We start from the raw sequence: 19,746 nt of genomic DNA, 5'->3' as shown, positions 1-19,746 counted from the left end.
AGATGTCATCAGTGAAATAAGAGGCTTTCAAAATGGTTCTTGTTGATCACATATATTGATATCAATGACAAATATGTCTGCATGAAAATAACTTTTTTTTTCTCAATATGCTTTAACTACCAATAAGTAGTTATTCTTGTGTTGATTTTGCTTCAATAAACATTATTTTTTTGCTTTGAAGCAATCATTTACCTCTGTGATTTGACCCTTTGTGTTGCAAATGGAGATGAAAAGTAAAGCAAACAAAATGATGCAGCACATTGTGGAATGTGATGCACAACTCCTTTAAGATCTTAATTTCCTAAAACGATGAAATATAAAAGTTTATGACAGTGATAATGGTATTATGGATACTGACTCTGAAATCATATAGAAGAGATATGAAGAGATAGTGTGTGAGAGTCTTGCCCAGTTCATGTATCCTCAGACCAGCAGTGACAATTTCAACCAACTTCACATGTCTTTCTAAATCCAGGTGTACAGATGGGCACCTGGGGTAATCCTGGGGTGATAGCTATAAAGAGCAAGGTCCTATGAGAGAGAACAGTGCTATCACTAAAGAGGCTGCCCTGGGTTTAAAATAAGACCCTAAAATCTGCAGCAGTATCCTGTCATGTGTTGTGAAAGAAATATTAAAGAACACAGAAGGCTGAAAGAGGACTTTGGGGTGCTTCTAGCCTTGTTATAAAAAATGACCCCATTGTTATTACTATTATAACTGTTAACATAATGATGCCATCGATGAGGGGGAAAAAAAATTAGAAAAAGGAGTCTGCAAGGAGGGATGCTTACCTCGCTCCATGAGCATGTTGAAAAGCGATGCATTCGTAAAGAAGAGGAGGTAAGCAAACAGCTGCGATGTGATCTGTGGATGCACCCCCACTTCTTGCATCAGGTCAAAGGTCGACTTGAAGACATAGAGGACCTTGTCCATGCCATTGTTGCTGGGTGAGTTGCGGCCATCTTGAACGTCATCCAGGAATGGGTTGGAGTCCAGGACAGCTGGGAGAGCTACATAAAGTGTCTGCAACACACAGAAAGCAACATCAAACCTTACTACTCATTGCTTGGAATAACAGGTGCATATTGTGTAAAAGCTATGGGAATTTAAGAATCTGAGAGGGAATGACATAAGATGAATATTTGTCTCATTGCTAGGGCACTTCAGTTTGATATCGCAAATAGAAAATGAAGATAAGAAAAAAAAGCAAAGGCAGAAGAAGTAGAACTTTGGCATTCAGTGTAGTACAGCTGAAACTTCTTTCAAACAAGATGACATGATCATATTCAGTGTATTCCAACATTTATAAGGAAACATCTTAGCTCAAGAAACAACAGACAGAGTCATACATTGCATTTTAAACTTCCAAAAGCTGAGTCAATGGAAACTATTTAGAGGCTCATAACATGATAAATCTCAGTGCCAACTAGCAAGTTTGCATTTTTCCATGTTTATACTAGGTATATAACATATATTTCCCAACAGCTGTGCCATTTCTTGGATTACTTGCTCTTGTGCGAGATTGGTTTCCAAACATTTTAAAATGTTCACTAATTAGTCACAAGTTTTAGGGTGTGCATGAGCAGAGAAGGTCATAAGAACAAATACATTATATTAATCTTTTCCTGAAATCACCTGATCTGTTCTTTGCCTGTTTGACCTTGCAGCTTTTTTAACCCTTGAGTGTCTCTGACATAATGTGTATACATCTACATTTTTTTTCTCAATACTGCAATATCAACTTTTACTATTTCAAAAAAAAAAAAAAAAAAACAGTATCCAGTCATTACATGGTGTTGGCAAATTATGCACTGTTGGTATGTTAGAATATGCACCACCTGTTGGGAAAATGCCACAAAATGTAACGAACCACTAATGAAACACAATAATAATGAGAGGTTACATGCTGCTATGAATACAATGAAAACAGGAAACATGATTTTATGTGTCAGAAATGGTTGCTCAGTTTATCTCTGATTCTGTGAACAATTTCCTGGAAATCTGCCTGGTCTAATGAATGAGGTAAACAAAATTAAACATAAAAAAATCTACGCCCCTAAAAGAAAAAGAAAAAAAATGAGGAAAGGAAAGGAGAAACAGCCAGGTATTATGCCATTTCCGAGTTTTATTTGTCAAGAGCAGGTGAATTCCATTCATGAACAGTCACATGAAATAATACATCAAAACAGATAAGTCGTTTTGACAGGGCTCTGACAATAGGCGATCAGAAATGAATGGTAGTGCTGTGTGTTAAACATTCCCCCTTTACAGTGGCTTTACAACTCAATGTGACCAACATGATGCCGACTGCTATAAAACTTGTCAGGTAATGTAGCTGATCAAGGGATGGTGTCTCCTAGCAATTCAAAGCCCCATGGTATGACTGGGCTACTGGTTGCTTCAATTCCTCAAGAGTTGTGGGTTTACAGTCACAATATTGGTTATGACAATTTTGACTAGGCACTGACTGTTGATGAAGTCCATCATCATTATTCACAGCTAAATCATGTGATGTTATGATCTATATCTCGGGCAATTTTTGTTGTTGTAATATCCACCTGTTTCTTTTTTGTTTTTTTTTTTAAGTTGAATATATTTACCACATGTGCACATGTACATTCATAATCATTATTTATGTGATTTCATGAAACAATAATTTTAAACATGCAGGAGAAGAAAAAAAGAATCTTCTTCCTCCTTTGTCTCGCTGTAAAATCAAGAAGAAATGACTCATATCACATTTCTATGGAAATCTCGGTAACCTGTTCATGTAGTACAAGGAATTTTAATGATAAATCAAAATCAGCTTATCTGCCATCTCTGCTAGGATAACAAAGTACTTCTTTCCAAGTGAAAAGACTGGAATAATATATCGGATATCTCCTTTGTTTACATTTGCTTAACTTTGTAGGGACACTGATTTTTGTTAAACTCTCTGAGATCTGAGATAGTACTTTGTGAAAAAAAAAAATACATGTGCGCTGACTCAGTATCAGAAGAGAAATATTATTGACTGCAGTACTGCTTCCTATCAATTTAAGTGACTACACTTTGTGGTAAGGAGAGCGTGTTAGTATTAACCACTACAGCAATGCACATCATCTCATTCCCTCTGACGTGACAACACTGCCGCCACATAAAACATTACGGGCAGGAAGGACTAAACTGTGACAGTGGAGGGGGGGAGGGGAGATGACTAGTAATGTGATACAATGTACCATCTCACAGTGTGACTTAAAGATCTGGGTACCATTTCATGAAAGTTGTCAGCCCTGACAATTTGTCAGTCTCTGACAATTTCAGGACAATCCTTGGTTTTGATTGGCTGAGAACTTTGGTCACTGACTGTTACTACGGTAATTGTCAGAGACTGACAACTTGTCAGGGCTGACAACTTTCATGAAACGGTGCCCGGGTAGCATTGGGATTCATGGGTAGTTTGATTTAATCAATCTTCATTTGCTGCCTACCAGGGTACATTCAAAAACAACTCATAGCATCCATCAACAAACACATGCATCGAAGTACATGCTCATTAGTAACGGTCAACCCCAGCCGAGATTCTTCAGCTGCGCATGTTTTTACATACCTATCAGTGATAAAGCCATACACAATTTGTTATGGGGATCCTCATATATATACAATACGTATATCTAAGCTGGTCCACCCTTCCCAATCCACACTTTAGCAGTACACTACCGGGGTCTTTAAGACAAGCTCTGTGTTTCCCCACCTTACTTCTTCCTCTACGACTCAACCACAGAAGAATCTGAATGTCTCAGGCTCCAAACCTCAGACCCTTGGAGATATCTCGGCAGAGGTCCAAAGTTTTCAAGGGACTTGCTAGTGGATCATTCTCTTGCACAGTCTCCATTTCTGTTCTATCACATCTTTGGTGAAGTTGAACACTGTGAATTTACTAGTGCTTTTATACTCTGTCAAACATTCATTCTAATCAAACATTTGAGCACAATTTTTCTCACTTGGATTGCTCTACGTACCTATTCTATCCTATCCGATCTGATCCAATTTGATCCGATCCGATCCTATCCTATCCTTTCCTATCTACCTACCTACCTACCTCTTTATCTATCTATCTATCTATCTATCTATCTATCTATCTATCTATCTATCATATCTCTTTTTGTTTGTTTTTATGTATCCACAAGTCTGTTCACAACTATATTAGAAATGATTGAATTATGTACATGAACATATGATACAATACATACTGTTAGACGTCTATCCTGTTCTTTCACCGGTCTTCCCACAGAAGAGATTACACAAATTGTATAGCATGGGTCTGCAATCCGAGCCCACAAAGTCTGAGTCAGACACAGTGGGTCTAGGGCACACCACAGTGTGTTCGAGCACAAGAATTATTTGTTTTCACATTGTGTTGTTGGGATTATTTTTCAAAACCATAATGTTCAGGTGTGTGTGAACTGGCCTAACTCCACTTTGTTGAACAAATCTGTTTTCATGAGCGGGTGGAAGGTGAGGGTGGATGAAAGTGATATTTTGCCCCCCCCCCCCCCTTTAACAGAACCAGATGCTAATCTCCTGTGTATGTGTGGAAGACATGTCAGTGTGCATTGAGTTATATTATTCCCATGACGGTAATCAACTAAAGTTTAAAGGCAAAGTTATGACATCACATAGTCTGAAGGGACTGCTGAGAAATAACAGGAGCATGTGATCTGCATTAAGTCATCAACGAGGCACCTGGCATGTCATGCCTCTGCAGAGTCAGGGTACAGCAATTTGTGAGACAAACTGTCAACTTTGATAATGCACTGTGGCCATCTCACACAAAGTTTTTCCACTGCCAATTCTCAATGTCTAACTTCTCACAAATTAACAGCTTTTAACTTATCATGATGTGTTTATATGTCAAACAATTATTTTTCCCCAAGTGTGCTAATAATTTTGCTTACATGCTCCCTGTGTGACAATCTTGTCTACCTCATTGACCTTGATAAAAAAAATGGTGCATTTTGTGTTCATGCACTTATGCCCTACTTAACCAGGTGAGGACTTTTCTTCAACTGAGATCAAAGACACTTGACCAAGATGGATTCTGCGAGGTCCAAGGGAATATCATACTAACTGGCCTACTGCCCATCAAACAATTGATCTTTAAGTCTGAGAGAGATTTTGCTAGGATGAGTTTTGGTTCCAAACTGGAATGATTCAAAACAACTTGTGCTTTGAGGGAAATTTGCTTTGTTAGCTACAGCGACCAGGGTAAGTGTTACCCTGCTTACACTGCATCAGAAGAGGACAAGAAAAATATTATGACATTCTGAAGTTTCGATCAGACAATGTCCAATACCAACCAGGCTCAGGTAAGACTTTGCACAGCTTCTTCAGTTAGAGCCCTTCTGGCATTAAACTGGGTTGTGCAATTTTTGTTTGTTGGTGTTGGTTTTTTTTTTTTGTTATTTGATCTATGAATGCTTTCTTGGTCAAACATCTCAGCCCATATCTCAGGGGAGAGAGATCAGGAGGATCATACAGATGTGACTGTTGATGTACTTGAGACGTGATGGATTAGCACATGAATTCTATAAAACCCTGGAAGGAACAGAAAAAAAAAAGGACATGATTTTTTTCTTGCACTTGGCAATGACTGTCTTTTCCGGGAGGAGGGCTTTTAAAAGCACAGCTTAACATTAAAGCCTGTGCATCCTACCCCCTAACCCTCCTCCCCACCCTCTCCTTTGCTCCTTCTTTTTGCCAGGGGATCAAATAAGGGGTGTAAAAGATTCTGGCTGCATAGTCCAAGACAGAGATTCTGATATATTTCTTAAGCAAGATACTTTAACAATGAGGAGGGGGGGGGGGGATATACCTGACAAAGATATATATATATATATTCAAGAAATATTTTCATGAGGGAACAGACATATTTGCAATCACATGTAATTATGGTGAGATATTAGAACAGTATGATTTTGAAGTGAAAAGATATCACTCTGACAATGACACAGTCACATGTGACATAGAAAAAAAGCACATGATGCCCCCAATATACATACATTGAGCTTCCATTTGTTCACTAAAAATATTCCTTTTCACAAAGCTGCCATGACGAACAACATTGGTGCTGCAGTTTTCATGAAATACAACAGACTTATTATGCACAGAGCTATTTATGGCTACTTGATGATGTCTCTAAACACAGGTTCCATGCATCGTAGCCACAGGCAACATGATAAACACAGCCGCTCATTTTGTTTGAGCAATTCAATTTCTGAAATATTCTAGGAGGGAGAAAGAAAACGAGATGTGTGCCCACACTATCTCTGCAAATGGAGAGTCTGCTCACCTACCTTGTTACTGGCTTTTTTTTTTTGGGGGGGGGGGGAGAAAATAAAGTTTACTAAGGCTGCCATAAATCCACTTTGTTAGAGGTGACCAAAATTTCATCTGTATGGAACCTCTAACCACCGGGATTGAATCAAAATAAAGAGTAATCTAATCCTTCAACCGACGGCTAGCCCCACTCCCTTTCACGCACACACACGCACACACACACACACACACACACACACATAAACATACTAACTCAATTCTTCTAATGTATGATTCACTCCAGGGTCTCAGAAAGTCAGAATCTCCCAAAATCTCTCTAAGACTTTTACAAGCAAAGGGTGACTAGCACGTTCCTCTCCCTTTCTTGAATCCTGGAGCAGGTCAGCTTGCCCCTCGCGCTCCGACTGGGCGTTACGCACTTTAGAGATGCTCACACGGCTTTGCTCCGTTTCCAAAGGACCGCAGACGAAATGTGGTGAGGACAGGGGTTAGTCTGAGGCGCTGCTAACAGATATGCCTTAATACCCCTCACCCCTTCACTCTCCACCACTCAAGGGTGCCTTGCAGGGGATAAACAGGGTGACTAATAGCCCACTGTTTTCTCCGATGCTAAGATTCTGTCCATTCTACTGCATCATCTGTCATTTATAGCCAAACACATTAGTAATGTCATAATCATCAGTATAGCAAAGAAATTGAAGAAGAATTCTAAAAGGAGAGGAAGGAGAGGAAGAAAAAGAAGAAGAAAGAGAAGAAAAGCAATATGAGAGAGGTTTAAGATGATAAGAGATGTTCTTACCTTGGTGAGATAATAGACACATTGCTGAAAGGTATACATCATGACCTCCTCCAAGATGGACAGTACTTCTTGTTCCCCCTCTCCCATCTCCCTGGGTTTGCTCTGGTCACTAGGTGGTGGGGTTTGCCTCTCCTGCTGACCACTGCTGCTGCTGCTGTTGCTACTGCCTGCCCCATCTTTGCTGCTGTTGTTGCTATGGGTGGGGCTGGTTGCTAGGTAGTTGTGGAGGTTGTTCTGGTAGAAGTTTAGCATCTCCAGGGCATTGGCCATGCAGATTAGGAGGAGGCGGAGATCTGGGATGAGGGCATCCATGGTGGCATGGACATCCTCAGGCCTAGAGGAAAATAAGAGATGTCCATCATAGCAGCTTTGCATTAGTGAATGTAGGGATGGTTGAGGTATCAAAGATAGCACCTTTTGCTTCAGATTTCTGATTGCATTGAATACAATAAATGCCACTCTATGTGTCTGCCAGCTCCCTCAATGTGACAATATTTCAGCAGATTGAGTAAGGCTTTTGGGATTGATTTTTTTTTTTTTTTTTTTTTGGGGGGGGATGGACTTAATGGGGCCATTTGTGTTTGCATAAGTAATCACACACTTGAAAGTGTGTTAATAACCTTCAGATGCTAAAATTATCATGTTGTAACATCCAGTGCATCATAGCAGGAAAGCCCCACACTTTCGCTTTTAAATTTTTGGCAGTGCTATAACAGAAATAATAAACATTGCATGATATGGATGATGTTGTGACCATAACAAACATTACTATTATTATCACTAAACTGCAATCTAAAAGACTTTTCATCAGTAAAAGATGGCTCAACTTTGCTGTGTATGAATATGTGACATACATTAAGCATCAGCAATTCCACAGAGTCAGAATGTATTAACCAACCAAATGCCAGAAACAGGTGTCATGTATTAACCCTATGATGAATCCCTGTAGCTCAGAGGCAAGAGGTTAAATATATCATAGGTTGCAAGACCTTTAAAAAAGGTTATTCATGAATTTTCCATAGGCTTCCTAGTGGTTTGATTGAGGTGCAACCACTAAAATCAAACCACATTCTATCCACAGAAAGAATATCTTACAGACATATTTTACACTGTTGCCATAAAACTTTGAATTTTCTCAACTGCGTTGTCCGACATCTTACCAGTAGGCCCTGTCTGTTACATAGATTAACATGGTGATATTTGTTTACAGGTATCTTTCTTAAAGGAAGCATAATTTTTAAAACTATTTATGGCCTGACTTTTTTTTTCATCCACTTGAACACCTTTATACAGATCAGAAGGCACAGCTTTCATTCTAGATTGTGCCATCACAATGTTCAACAGTGTCTAACTCTTTTAAGATGCAGGTGACACACACTGCTTATCACAGGAAAATACATAAGTGGAATATGAATATATCACAAAACTGGCTAATCTTAAATGCCATGGGTATATTACTGCAAGTGGACAATACCCCATTTATTAGTACAGTCATTGCACAGCAATCTAAAATAAGGGTTGTATATCCTTTTTTCAAACATCATGACATTTTGTGTGATTGAAAATAATCTCTCTATACATCGTGTATAAAAACACACTTATGGTAATAAAACTCAGAATTTTTAACAAAGAAATGAACAACTATCCCGATGTCACTCAAGAATACGCTTCCCTTTTCTACTGAGAATAACGGTTGGAAATTTCTTGGGGTCCGAATAAATACACTTAAAATCTACAATAATGTTTCTCCCTCCATCATACAGGAATTTTGAGTTTTATGATTCTGAGGAAAGGTCTGAATTATCTACCTCTACAATGTACCAGCTCATGAAAGAAATCTAATTTTCAGGGTTGCAAAAGGGATACAAAATATTCAATGTAGGCAATTTTGTTGTAGTTGTCAGTGTGTGCATCCTCTGGAAACTGGGTTATGTCCAAGTCCAGACACCATAGAACTTCCTCCCTGACTTCTCCTGACATGACAGTAGCATGACAGCACTTTGTCTCAGACAGACGTTTTACAGAGTCAAGTGCCAGCTAAGGGGAAGTCTCGGTATTTAGTTTCAGGGAGGGGGATTTAAAGCTGAGAAAAACCTGCCTAGCAGGCATTTTTTGGCATTGTTGTTGTCACAATGTTACTACTACAGATCTTACAGTCTTAATTCAAGTCTATTTAATTTTGACAGAAGAAATACTACATTCTTAACATGTTTAGAATAAACATTTCATTTTATGCTTTTCCAACTTTAACCAACATAATCTTTTCATTCCAAGTAATCTCTCAACAAGAACCCACTCTACTTACTTCTGAACTCAAAACAAGTGCCACACTCTTGCTTCAGAACCATATTCAAATGCTTTATATCTGAAAAGCTATCAATCTTCGGTGAGTAGCCCTATATTCCTAAACCATCTTCATTTTTTTTTCTTCTTTTTCATTTGCTTCCACTGTATCAAGCCATCACCTGTCAGACATACATGTATATCTATTTAGTATCAAAGACATGTCCAATGTATATGATTTTTCATGTACGGATATCTACTAAATGCGAATCAATTTCAAAGTTACAATGAATCTCCCACCAAAAGCACTATACTTTGAAGGGGTCCCAGCCTTTGAAGATTTTGTGATGTAATTCAGAATGTTGCAACATGAAACATGACTTCCAGATGATTCAGGGACACACACAGCTAATTTCTGACACCGTAGAAATTATTTGCAACCTGATTCTAGGTGGGCTAAATTTAGCATGGGGGGTAGAAAGATGCAGAGCTATTAAACAGAGACTAAAACGAAGGAAGTTATGTTGATTGAGGTGACCTTCTACATGGCTTTTTTGGAGACACTTATAGGGGGTGAGCATGCGGTATCCCTTAATCAATATCTGAGGTGTTTTGTTCACTCCTTGCTACAGTATTTTGGTAGAAATACTACGCTTCCCCAGTGAAAAAGAAAACCACAAGGAGAAGGTGAAAAATAGAAGCAAATGACACATGGAATACACTAAAAAAAAACACAAACTGCACTATCAATGTAAATTAGACACCCAAGCCCAAGATAACTTGATGTTTAATCAACTTCCATCTGAACAGAATCATGACAAAATTGCTATCCCAAGAGAAGCATTGAGCCATTCTTCATGGAAGTACCATACTGATGACAACTCTACAACAAGCAAGATTTATAGGATGAGGGCTACTTACTTTTCAGTTGGACGATTGGCAAGGCCTTTGGTTGTATCCTGCATAATGTGATGTGACAGAAGTGACACAAAAAAGTTTACAGATAATCTGGTCACACTGTATCACTGTAAAAAAAGAAATACATATTTGATATACATGTATTCACATGACAAAACAGTACAAATTTTGATTGTATGTGTGAGCGACATCAGATCGTCTAACAAAAGTAGATGATAATTTAGGCATATAACTGGATACACACATAAATATATATATATCACATCATTCTGAATTCACAAATGGAAGTTCTGATTACTCTTTCATCTCACATCAGGAACATTTACAAGTGACTGTACGATGAAGGACCATAATCAAATGTCTACCATGTACTGAAGAAACTTACAATCAGTTCTAGCACTTACTAGTAATATAGGATGCCATCTGCAAATGAGCAGAAATGAATGAAATTCATCTTGCCATATTAGACATAGTGGACATTATTAATATATGACCCATGCAGAATACTGAAGCTGTACTTGTGATAAAGAGAGATTACTTGACCTTCATGTGCCAAGGAACTTAGCTTAGCTTACTAAGTTTTTTTTTTCTTGTTCACTAGCATTAAGTTATCCATCCAATCTTGACCTATTTGTAGATTAGCAAGCCCACTCAGGTGTAGCAATGTGCCTCAGTCCTACAGGAAGGCCATGGTGACACAATAGGGATTAGGGGGATTAGGTAATCTCTATTCATGGACAATTAATTGCCATACATTTGTGCCAATCTGGAAAAAAAAAGAAGTGAAGAGTTTGTTCGCAAAAACCGATAAGTCCATTTTGGAAGATTTTGAAGTACGGTCTCTGTCATAAAGTACAAAATAATACCTTTTAAATGATATATTGGTCACTACATATAAAGGTACATTTTTTAAGTTATGGTCAAAAGAAGCAAAAATTTCTTATCATTCTCTTTATTTTTCTTGACCTTTAATCGCAAATATCTCCATTTGGCAAATATGAACTTATCGGTTTTTGCGAACAAACTCGTCAAGTACTCTAGTGTATGTGCCCATTAATGAGCAAAGCACAGTAAGGTTTAATAAATCTGCCTAATCAATGAACAGATGCAATCTAACCCTTACAGTTTATGAATTGGAAAAACTACAATCATATACATTTCCATGATTTAAAGGGCCATCTCTCAAAATCATTTTTGCATACTTTTATTTTTCTGTAATGAAGCACATTTAAAGTGATTATACAGCACTAATAACAATACATTGGGTCCCCTTCATTACAAGAGAAGACAACGATATAGGCCTATGTGTAGGCCTACCATTAAACATTTAAAAATATATATAGTTCAATTTTGCAACATGACTGAGGAAGAACCAAAGGCAGAACTAATTAATTTTCATTAAAATTTATGTGTTGGGGCACTCTTAATTTCAACTGGCCCAGGCTACATAAAAGTACTTTGCAGTTCACATATGATATCAGACACAAGTAATACTGTCACCTTCCGTCTTACACACCCTCTGTCACATAATCCAGTGGACAGTCTAAACATGTGATGATAGTCTAGTCTTTGTCATTCTCATGTAGCATAGTCCAAAAATAAAACTCAAGACCCTGATGCCAATGATGAAATTGTCAAGATGTGATGTGGCCTCAAGTTTCAGTGATGACAAAGTGCATACCTTGATATAAAACTGATGCTCATGCCACTACTTAAAATATAAAATGGATATTACACTATTTTAATGTAGAGTATAAACAAAAATGATGAATACCATGTCAAATCAAAAGGGAATGACTTGACATCTAGAGGTGTTTGAAGGAGACAAGGCTGAGATTTAGGTTTAACGTTATTGAAATGATAACTTAAAAATCAATGACTCAAATGATAAAAGCTATTTGCTCTTTGTTATTCGTTCTTTGTTCTCAGAATAACTCTGCACTCTTTGAGAAAACAGCTAAAAATATATCTTTTTACTGATGCATTCAACCAAACAAGGTTTTGTAGTTTTTCAGATAATTATTCCTTTAAACTGTTTGATAGTGTTTTGTATTCTCAAGTGTGGAATTACATATTTTCTCAGATGTAAAGCTCATTAAGAGCTGTCTGATCTAAAATGTGCTAATATAAGAATTATTTATTACTATCATTATCATTATTATCAATATTATACAATTCCCATTACTATTGTTACTATTATCATCATTATCATTATTATTATTGTTATCATTATTATTATTATTAACATTATCATAAATATCATATCATTATCATGATAAGATGTAGTATTAAATATCACCCCCCCCCAATCTCTCTTAGTCAGTGGTCAAAAGTGGACAGTGGGAAACAAAGCTCAGTGACCACATGCATAACGGTCCGCTTGCCATTTTTATCCAAAGCGATTATCACAGCTTTTCCGATACGAGATGATCAATGCTGGACCCTAGCGTGCACCTATGACACCTTTGTGTCAATTCTGGCTGGAGTACCGAGAACTGGGATAGGGGGACAGTGGGGTAGTCCATTGTTGCTGTCTATGGAAAGGCAATGAAGCTTTGAACGAGGCAAAAACCACCATTTTAATTGTGCCATTTCACAACAATGGAGCCTAGGTGTTTCACATACCACCAATTAGCTCCGCATAGAGGAACTGCTTCTCTAAATTCCGGAGATAGTATTGATTTCGACTAATGCAGAGTGATGAAGTGTCAAGAGTTTTGTTAGACATACAGCGACTTTTGAAAGTGCTGTTTTCTTTTTTCGCCCAAAAGGCCTACTCACAGCATAAGCACAACATAATTCAGCAGCTGTCAGAAAGGCTGGTGAACAAAAGTTATTAGTCATATATTCTCACACCGGCATACATGAACATTTGTTAACTCGCTGGACTTCTCTTATGAAGTAATGACTGCCACTTGTTTGCACATGATTTGGCAATTCATATAATGCACCGCCCTTACACTTACAATTCATCTTACACAAACTACTTTTTAACTGCTTGTTACATCACTTTTATTTCCTCCTGTGGGAAATTTGGCGAGATGCAGTCTTTTATGAACTTAAACTATGGTTTGTGAAGTGAAGAAAAGATTTATTCATGCAATAGGGAAATTCTACTCCCTGCATATTTTGACTTGGATGTGTGGAGTAAAGTCAAGCAAATGGAACATCGAAAAGTTTTATGAAATCCAAACAAAAAGTATTAAATGAATGGAATTTGTAAGATTCAAATATTTTCATGAAGCAGCAAAATTGGGTACCATGGTATATGCGACTAAGATGAGGTACTGATGTCACAGCTCTCATATTATCTGTTTGTACATATTTACCTATCCACCTTCATTCTAAAATCTCCATACACTTTGTATCAGACCCATAAACTGGATTCCTGCTGAAAATATAGGTTACCAATAAGACTATAGTGATTTATGTCAGTTCATTAACACTTTGACTGCTTGTTATACTAATCTCTGCTGGATTTATACACTTGCTCTAGTTTTCTCAACTGCCTAATAAATGATATGACCTTATAAATATATGTTTAACTTGGTCAAATGGTAAAGTAATATGTCCTTCAATTGGTAACCGTGCATTTCACTTGTTTTCTTTTTTTGGGAGGGGGGGGGGGTGGTGGTGGTGATTTGCATGGTAACTCTATTACCCCCACCCCATCTCTGTCCCTAAATTATTTAACACTCAAATGTTTCATTTATCTAATTTTCACCAAAAGTATAATATACCATGCTTTCTTATATTACTTACATTTCCATCTCTTTCCCTTAGCAGACATTGTACATGCATGTTACTGTTTATGTTGAAGAAGACGACAAAATAAACTTGAACTGATGTGAACCTTTAGCTCCCTCAAGACTATTTTGAAAGTGATTGCCACTTTACAATTATTTGATGAAAACATTTGTAATTTTTCGAATTTTCTTAAAAAGTGTGTAAACCAGAATATTTCTTACATAGACCACCAAAATGGTGCTGTACACTAGCTGCCTCATGGTCAAAGTTTAAAGGGATCATGTAGTTCTGGTTGAGACGTAATTTCAGGTTTTTAACATTTTTTGGTGAGATAATGAGAAACCTCTTATGAAATATGAAAGAGCATGTAATTCTATGAGGAATTTAACGTTTATTTGATGAAAATTGGTTTTGAAATGGCTGAGATATCCAAAAAAGGGCGATTCTAATAAAGTGTGGGACCCACACTTTATTACGATCATTTTGTTTTACTTTGTTTTTGGATGTTTCGGTTATTCCAAACCCGATTTTCATCAAATAAACTTTCAATTCCTCTTAAAATGGTATGCTCTGTATTATATCATAAGTGTTTTCTTGGTATCTCACAAAAAGTTAAAAGCCCAATTCTCATCTCCACCAATACTGTACCATCCCTTTAACACTGACTACAACAAGTTAAAATGTATGAGACCACAATGATAACTTGGTAATGGTTCAACTCACCCATGCAATACCTTGGATGAGAGTTGCTGATTTGAGGATGTGTGACTTGACAGTGCTCTGATGAAAGTGATAGGCAGCGTATTCCACCATAGAGCACAACAGGTAGGAGATGCCTAATGTACAGTTTGTCTTTGCTTTCTCAATGTAGTGTCCAATCCATCCCAAGATCTGGTCCTCTTCGTGCAATCGGTACATCACCTTAATCCGCTGTCGGTCATTGGCATACTCCTTGGCTTTCTGGGCAAGATACTGGTTGGGGGCGACCCACCTGCGCTGGGTCATGCTGGCTGGGACAGTCCAGGGGAACATGGCAGGTGACATACTCGCTGCCGGGTCCTTGTACATGAATGCGTAGTGGTGTCCAAAGCAGACAAAGTCTCCAGGATTGAGAGTGGCACTTCCAGTGATTGGTGTGCCATTGATGATGACAAGTGCATCTGACACACTCTCCAAGCGAACGAGAAACTCACTCTCTTCACCAGTTGAGTCCTCCTCCACTCCTCTCTCTGCGAAATTGTGTTGCCGGAATATCCAGCAATGTTGTGGCAAGATGTCGGGTGCATCAAGGGCAATATCAACACTCTCAGCAAACAAGTCATCACTGTCTTCATCCTCTGGTTCCACATTCCTATTTCCTACAAGCATCACTTCCTTGTTCAGCATGTGCATCAAGAGGTCATTACTATCGTAGCTGTGGAGGGTGAGGAGATAGGGTAAGTCAGAAGGCATCCGGATACCACATGACATGGCATCATCACTGCTCTCTGTCTCCTCCCGTTCCATGCTGCCATTGGGGTCCTGAGTGCGGATGACGCTCGAGCGCGGGCTAGAATGAGAGGCCAGGTCCCCATTGAAGAAACCATCTTCAAAGTCATGGCCTGAGTCAACTTTGTCCAAACTATGCTCTGTGGAGGTGGCATACGATCTGGACATTTGGAGTCTTCGGGCATTCTTGTTGATTCCTGAGGTTATGTTGTCAACCTCCTCTGGAGGAAGATCTTGCCGCCTCCTCACCTCGAATCTCCTCATGAGGCCATCACCTGGTTTCCAGAAGGACTGCAATATGAGGGGTTTCTCATGGTCTGCAATGGGCCGAACACACTCCTCGATCCATGTCCCTCGTGAGTCCTCCCCCGGTGACAAACTGACACCGTTTGCTCTTGTTTTGACAAACTTTCCAATCACATCACACAAGACATGTTCCCTGTAGGCACTTCTCGGAAGAGAGTACCTACTCAAGATTTCTTTGACAAGTTCAATGGCCGAAGATCGGGCTGAGGCAAGAACACTCTTATAGTTTGACCCAGGACAAAGAGAGTCACCAAATACTTTAAGAACCCCTGGTGCAGTCTCTTCTGTTGAAAGTTCTTTTCCATTTGAGGTCCTACTGCTACCATTTTGTCTTCTCTTTAGACTAAGCGACCTCTCAAGAATAAGTGTCAGAGATTTAGGCCTATGTCTTTTCTTTGGTGTTCTGTTTTGTGGTCGAATGTTCCTGTGTTCATGCCCTGGATTAGGTGCCTTACGCTTGAATCGTGGTGTCTGTGGTTTCAGCAGTAGTCCCGTTACACCATTGGATCCATTGAAAGGGCGCTGTCCCTTCAGTTTTCGCTGGCTGTTTGACAGACCGCTGCTGCTGCTACCACTGCTACTCAGGCTTATAGCATCACTGTTTGAATGGACATCAAATCTCGGTGAATCCAAGCCATTTGGTGTGTGTTCATGAGGTGATGGTAGAGACTGTGAAAACGGCAGATTTAGTTCACTACTGTTAACTCCAAAGAACTTCGACAACATCTTATGTCTGGTAGCATCGGGGAGGGCAGGGACACCCCCATTTTGACCAGCCATGTTGTTTTCCTGGGCGACCTTGAGGACAAATCGGACCTTGCGCTTGTTCTCTACTGCTATGTCCAATGGACATTCCTCCTCAGACAGGAGAATTTCATCTGTAAGAAGAAGAAATCAATAACGGAAATTCAGTAATCATGCTAGATCCAACAAGGTAATGCATATATAACAATACATTTACAAAGTAGTTTAACTTTTCATTAAAAACAACTTTTTTAATGAAACATGTTTGTGATGGCAGAGTTAATTGATAAGATCTCTGCCCAACAAGATACTTACTAGTTATTGATACATCACTTATACCCAATAAGTCTTCCTCACTTTCCTCAGGAATACTCTGCATAATAAAATCCTGATACATTTTCCACAAGAGTCAGAAGTACAGCACTGGTTTTGATATTCTTGATGTTCTGTGACAGTCATTTTCACACTGCACAGCAGCGGGAAGAGATTAACTCCGAGGGAAATCTTGCCACATCTTTTCACCGAGTTCCCTCTCACAAATGACAGGGGGAAAAAGATGCTGTTCCACAGATCAAACTTCGACCAACTCAACAACATTCACCAAACCGCTGCTCCATGATGTTCGTTATGCAGCTTGTATTTATTGCCAACAACCTGGCAAGGGACTAGAGAGGTTTGGAGTGCTCTGCACACAGTTTGGTTGGCAATCAGGAGTTAGTCCTGCGATCATATGACCATATGCACACTAGCACCTGACACTTGATATCACTTGCTCACTTCCCAACTGCCGATGTGATGTGTCGGAAAGGTGGCGGAAAAGAATATATGATATGACTTCTTATGAATGTTGACAAGCGTGTGTGTACCTATGGCAGGCAACTTTCTTGGCATACACATGAATAATACCACTAACACAGACACAAACCACAAACTGTGGGGCCTAATTGTTCAATAAAGCATGGTCGTTTCCTGCTTAAGAGCATTCAACTTTAGATGAATGCTACTCCCTTAATTTCGATCACTAAAGTGAACAATTTTGTTTGACCCGACTCTTGTTGATAAATGTCTGACAAGAAAAACCTCTCAGTTGCGTGACATGGTAATTGGGTAACACAAGGTCAACTAAAGAAAATAAATGGCAACTTTTGTGCTAAATATACACCAAAAAGTTTGTGTTCAAGAGCATTTGTAAATATATTTAACTTGCCTTAGGTGACCCGAAAGTGGGATAGTAATAACAGATCTAGTTGACACCTTCAATGACAAAGCAGAATCAGCTGTGTGAGTTAATTTGTCAGACAGAGTGACTCTGAAGCAATAATAAGAGATATTGAAACTTTTAAACATTAACCACAAACTGCAAAGGCTACTTAGATGATAATAATAAGAATAATATGGGAATGTTGGAAAATAAAAATAAATGAGTAAGAATCCTCTTTCACATTAGGGAGGGGTGTGCTATATGTAATATATCAGTTTAATGAAATTGGTAACATATCTGCCCTACAGCCATATAAACATATCCCCATATGTTACTGATGTCTCCATAATTCGGCAAGATAAGAGGACTATTTTCATTTTCAAGAAGGTGATTTTCCAAACTGTACATATTTTCAGGAAAAGTTTTCTTTTCCTATCATACATGGAGCAACTGAGAATTGAATCAAGATTTCAAGGGAAATCATGTCCAAACTACAGAAAGCCTAATATTACACCATTAGTAGGCTAATATTACCTCCTGCCTGAGTGCATATTATCCAAACTTTCTTTGTACATTTTTTCTACTCACTTTGAAATGGATGATGCATTGTGGCATAAAGCAGTGTAAGACCATGATCATTTAATACTGAATATAAATATTGACAAGATTTTCTCCTGGTTTGTATGAAACTTATTATTCATCAGTAACTGTAACAAGAGGTGTATTCATCCAAATCAAGAAGATATGGCCAAATAGGTTACATCTATCATTATAATACAGTATAACAGGGAGATCATACGATCTTCTGGTTACAACAGTTTACCAATTCCACCAAGAGCCTTTTCCATCATGTCACTGAGACTTGCTATCTTCTCTCCATCCTCTCAAAGTGAAAAAAAAAATACAAAAAAACCCTCACATATTATAACTATTAAAAATAAACAGAAAGAGAAGGATATTTTGACAATCAAAGCACTTAATGTGTGTGGGGTTTTTTTTTGTGAAGGATCCCCTGGTACACCATCTCAAATTACTTATTTTTCAATGATGCCATTACACAAATGATACTTATAGCAATCTCATTGCTGTCAAAAGATCCATGTGATTTGAAATTTAGCATATGAATGATGCACTGAATTAGTTTAGTTTGCACATTTTAGAATGGATATGATTTGATATTTTGCATGTAGAGTACTGAAATTAGAACAGATTATGCATGAATATTAACTAACAGCTGTTTTTCTCAAATTTGTCTTCTGCAAAGTAGTTGACACAGGTGAAGAAAACAAACTCAGGCACACACTTACATGCACATCAACCCTCTTAAAAACTACATACAAATCACTGCAAAGTTTGATCATTGACCACCGAATGCTCAAGTTAGACTGTGGACTTATTAATATCAAGGGACAAGTAAACAGTTTGCATGAAACAAGGTAAATATACACTCTGGACCTTTACTTGGCTACTGTTGATGCAGAACTTGCATCTAAATTTTCACAATAAAAGAAAAAAACTCAAAATTCTGAAAATTAACCCATTGAGGATGGACTGATTTTGCTACAACACGCATTTCCCACAGACACTTGCCCAAGTATACTCGAGACTCGCCCTCAACAGGTTAAGAAGCCTGGTCTTCCCTACAAACACTTTAATGATGGATCATTTATCATCAGATTGGCACACAAGCATTACCTTTAATCCACTGTTTCCTCAATTTTGTCAATTATGGGGCACGGTCAGTTCTCCTGACCTCTATAAAATTATATCCTTCTCCTTTTTAGTTAACAGGCAATATAAATCCTTACTCTATAAAGAAGTGAATAATATTGTGCCAGCAATATCCATGATAAAACCAGGTAAGCAATTTTACATAAGTAAACTCTAAATTCATCTTTTCCCCTCATGAATATCTGATTGATTCCTCTCTCTGATTTGATA

General features: G+C 38.2%; 1 protein-coding gene across 1 annotated transcript in view; it reads right to left on the bottom strand.

Annotated features, from left to right (window-relative positions):
• Positions 1–16,733, bottom strand: part of LOC139731159 (ras-associating and dilute domain-containing protein-like) — a 33,163-nt gene extending 16,430 nt beyond the window's left edge. Inside the window, exons 1-4 of the mRNA XM_071642040.1 lie at positions 14,790–16,733; positions 10,323–10,360; positions 7,119–7,452; positions 793–1,024 (exon numbers count right to left, since the gene is read on the bottom strand). Coding sequence (XP_071498141.1) covers positions 793–1,024; positions 7,119–7,452; positions 10,323–10,360; positions 14,790–16,640 — 2,455 coding nt within the window. The 5' untranslated portion in view covers positions 16,641–16,733. The remainder of the gene's footprint in view (positions 1–792; positions 1,025–7,118; positions 7,453–10,322; positions 10,361–14,789) is intronic.
• Positions 16,734–19,746: the final 3,013 nt, after the last annotated feature.

The sequence above is a fragment of the Diadema antillarum genome, unplaced genomic scaffold (genome assembly GCF_040938485.1).
Source record: "Diadema antillarum isolate AM-2024a unplaced genomic scaffold, OU_Dant_1.0 seq00000364_RagTag, whole genome shotgun sequence".
NCBI lineage: Eukaryota > Metazoa > Echinodermata > Echinoidea > Diadematoida > Diadematidae > Diadema > Diadema antillarum.
Note: the sequence above shows the minus strand (reverse complement) of the source record. Positions and strands in the feature narration are given on the sequence as shown.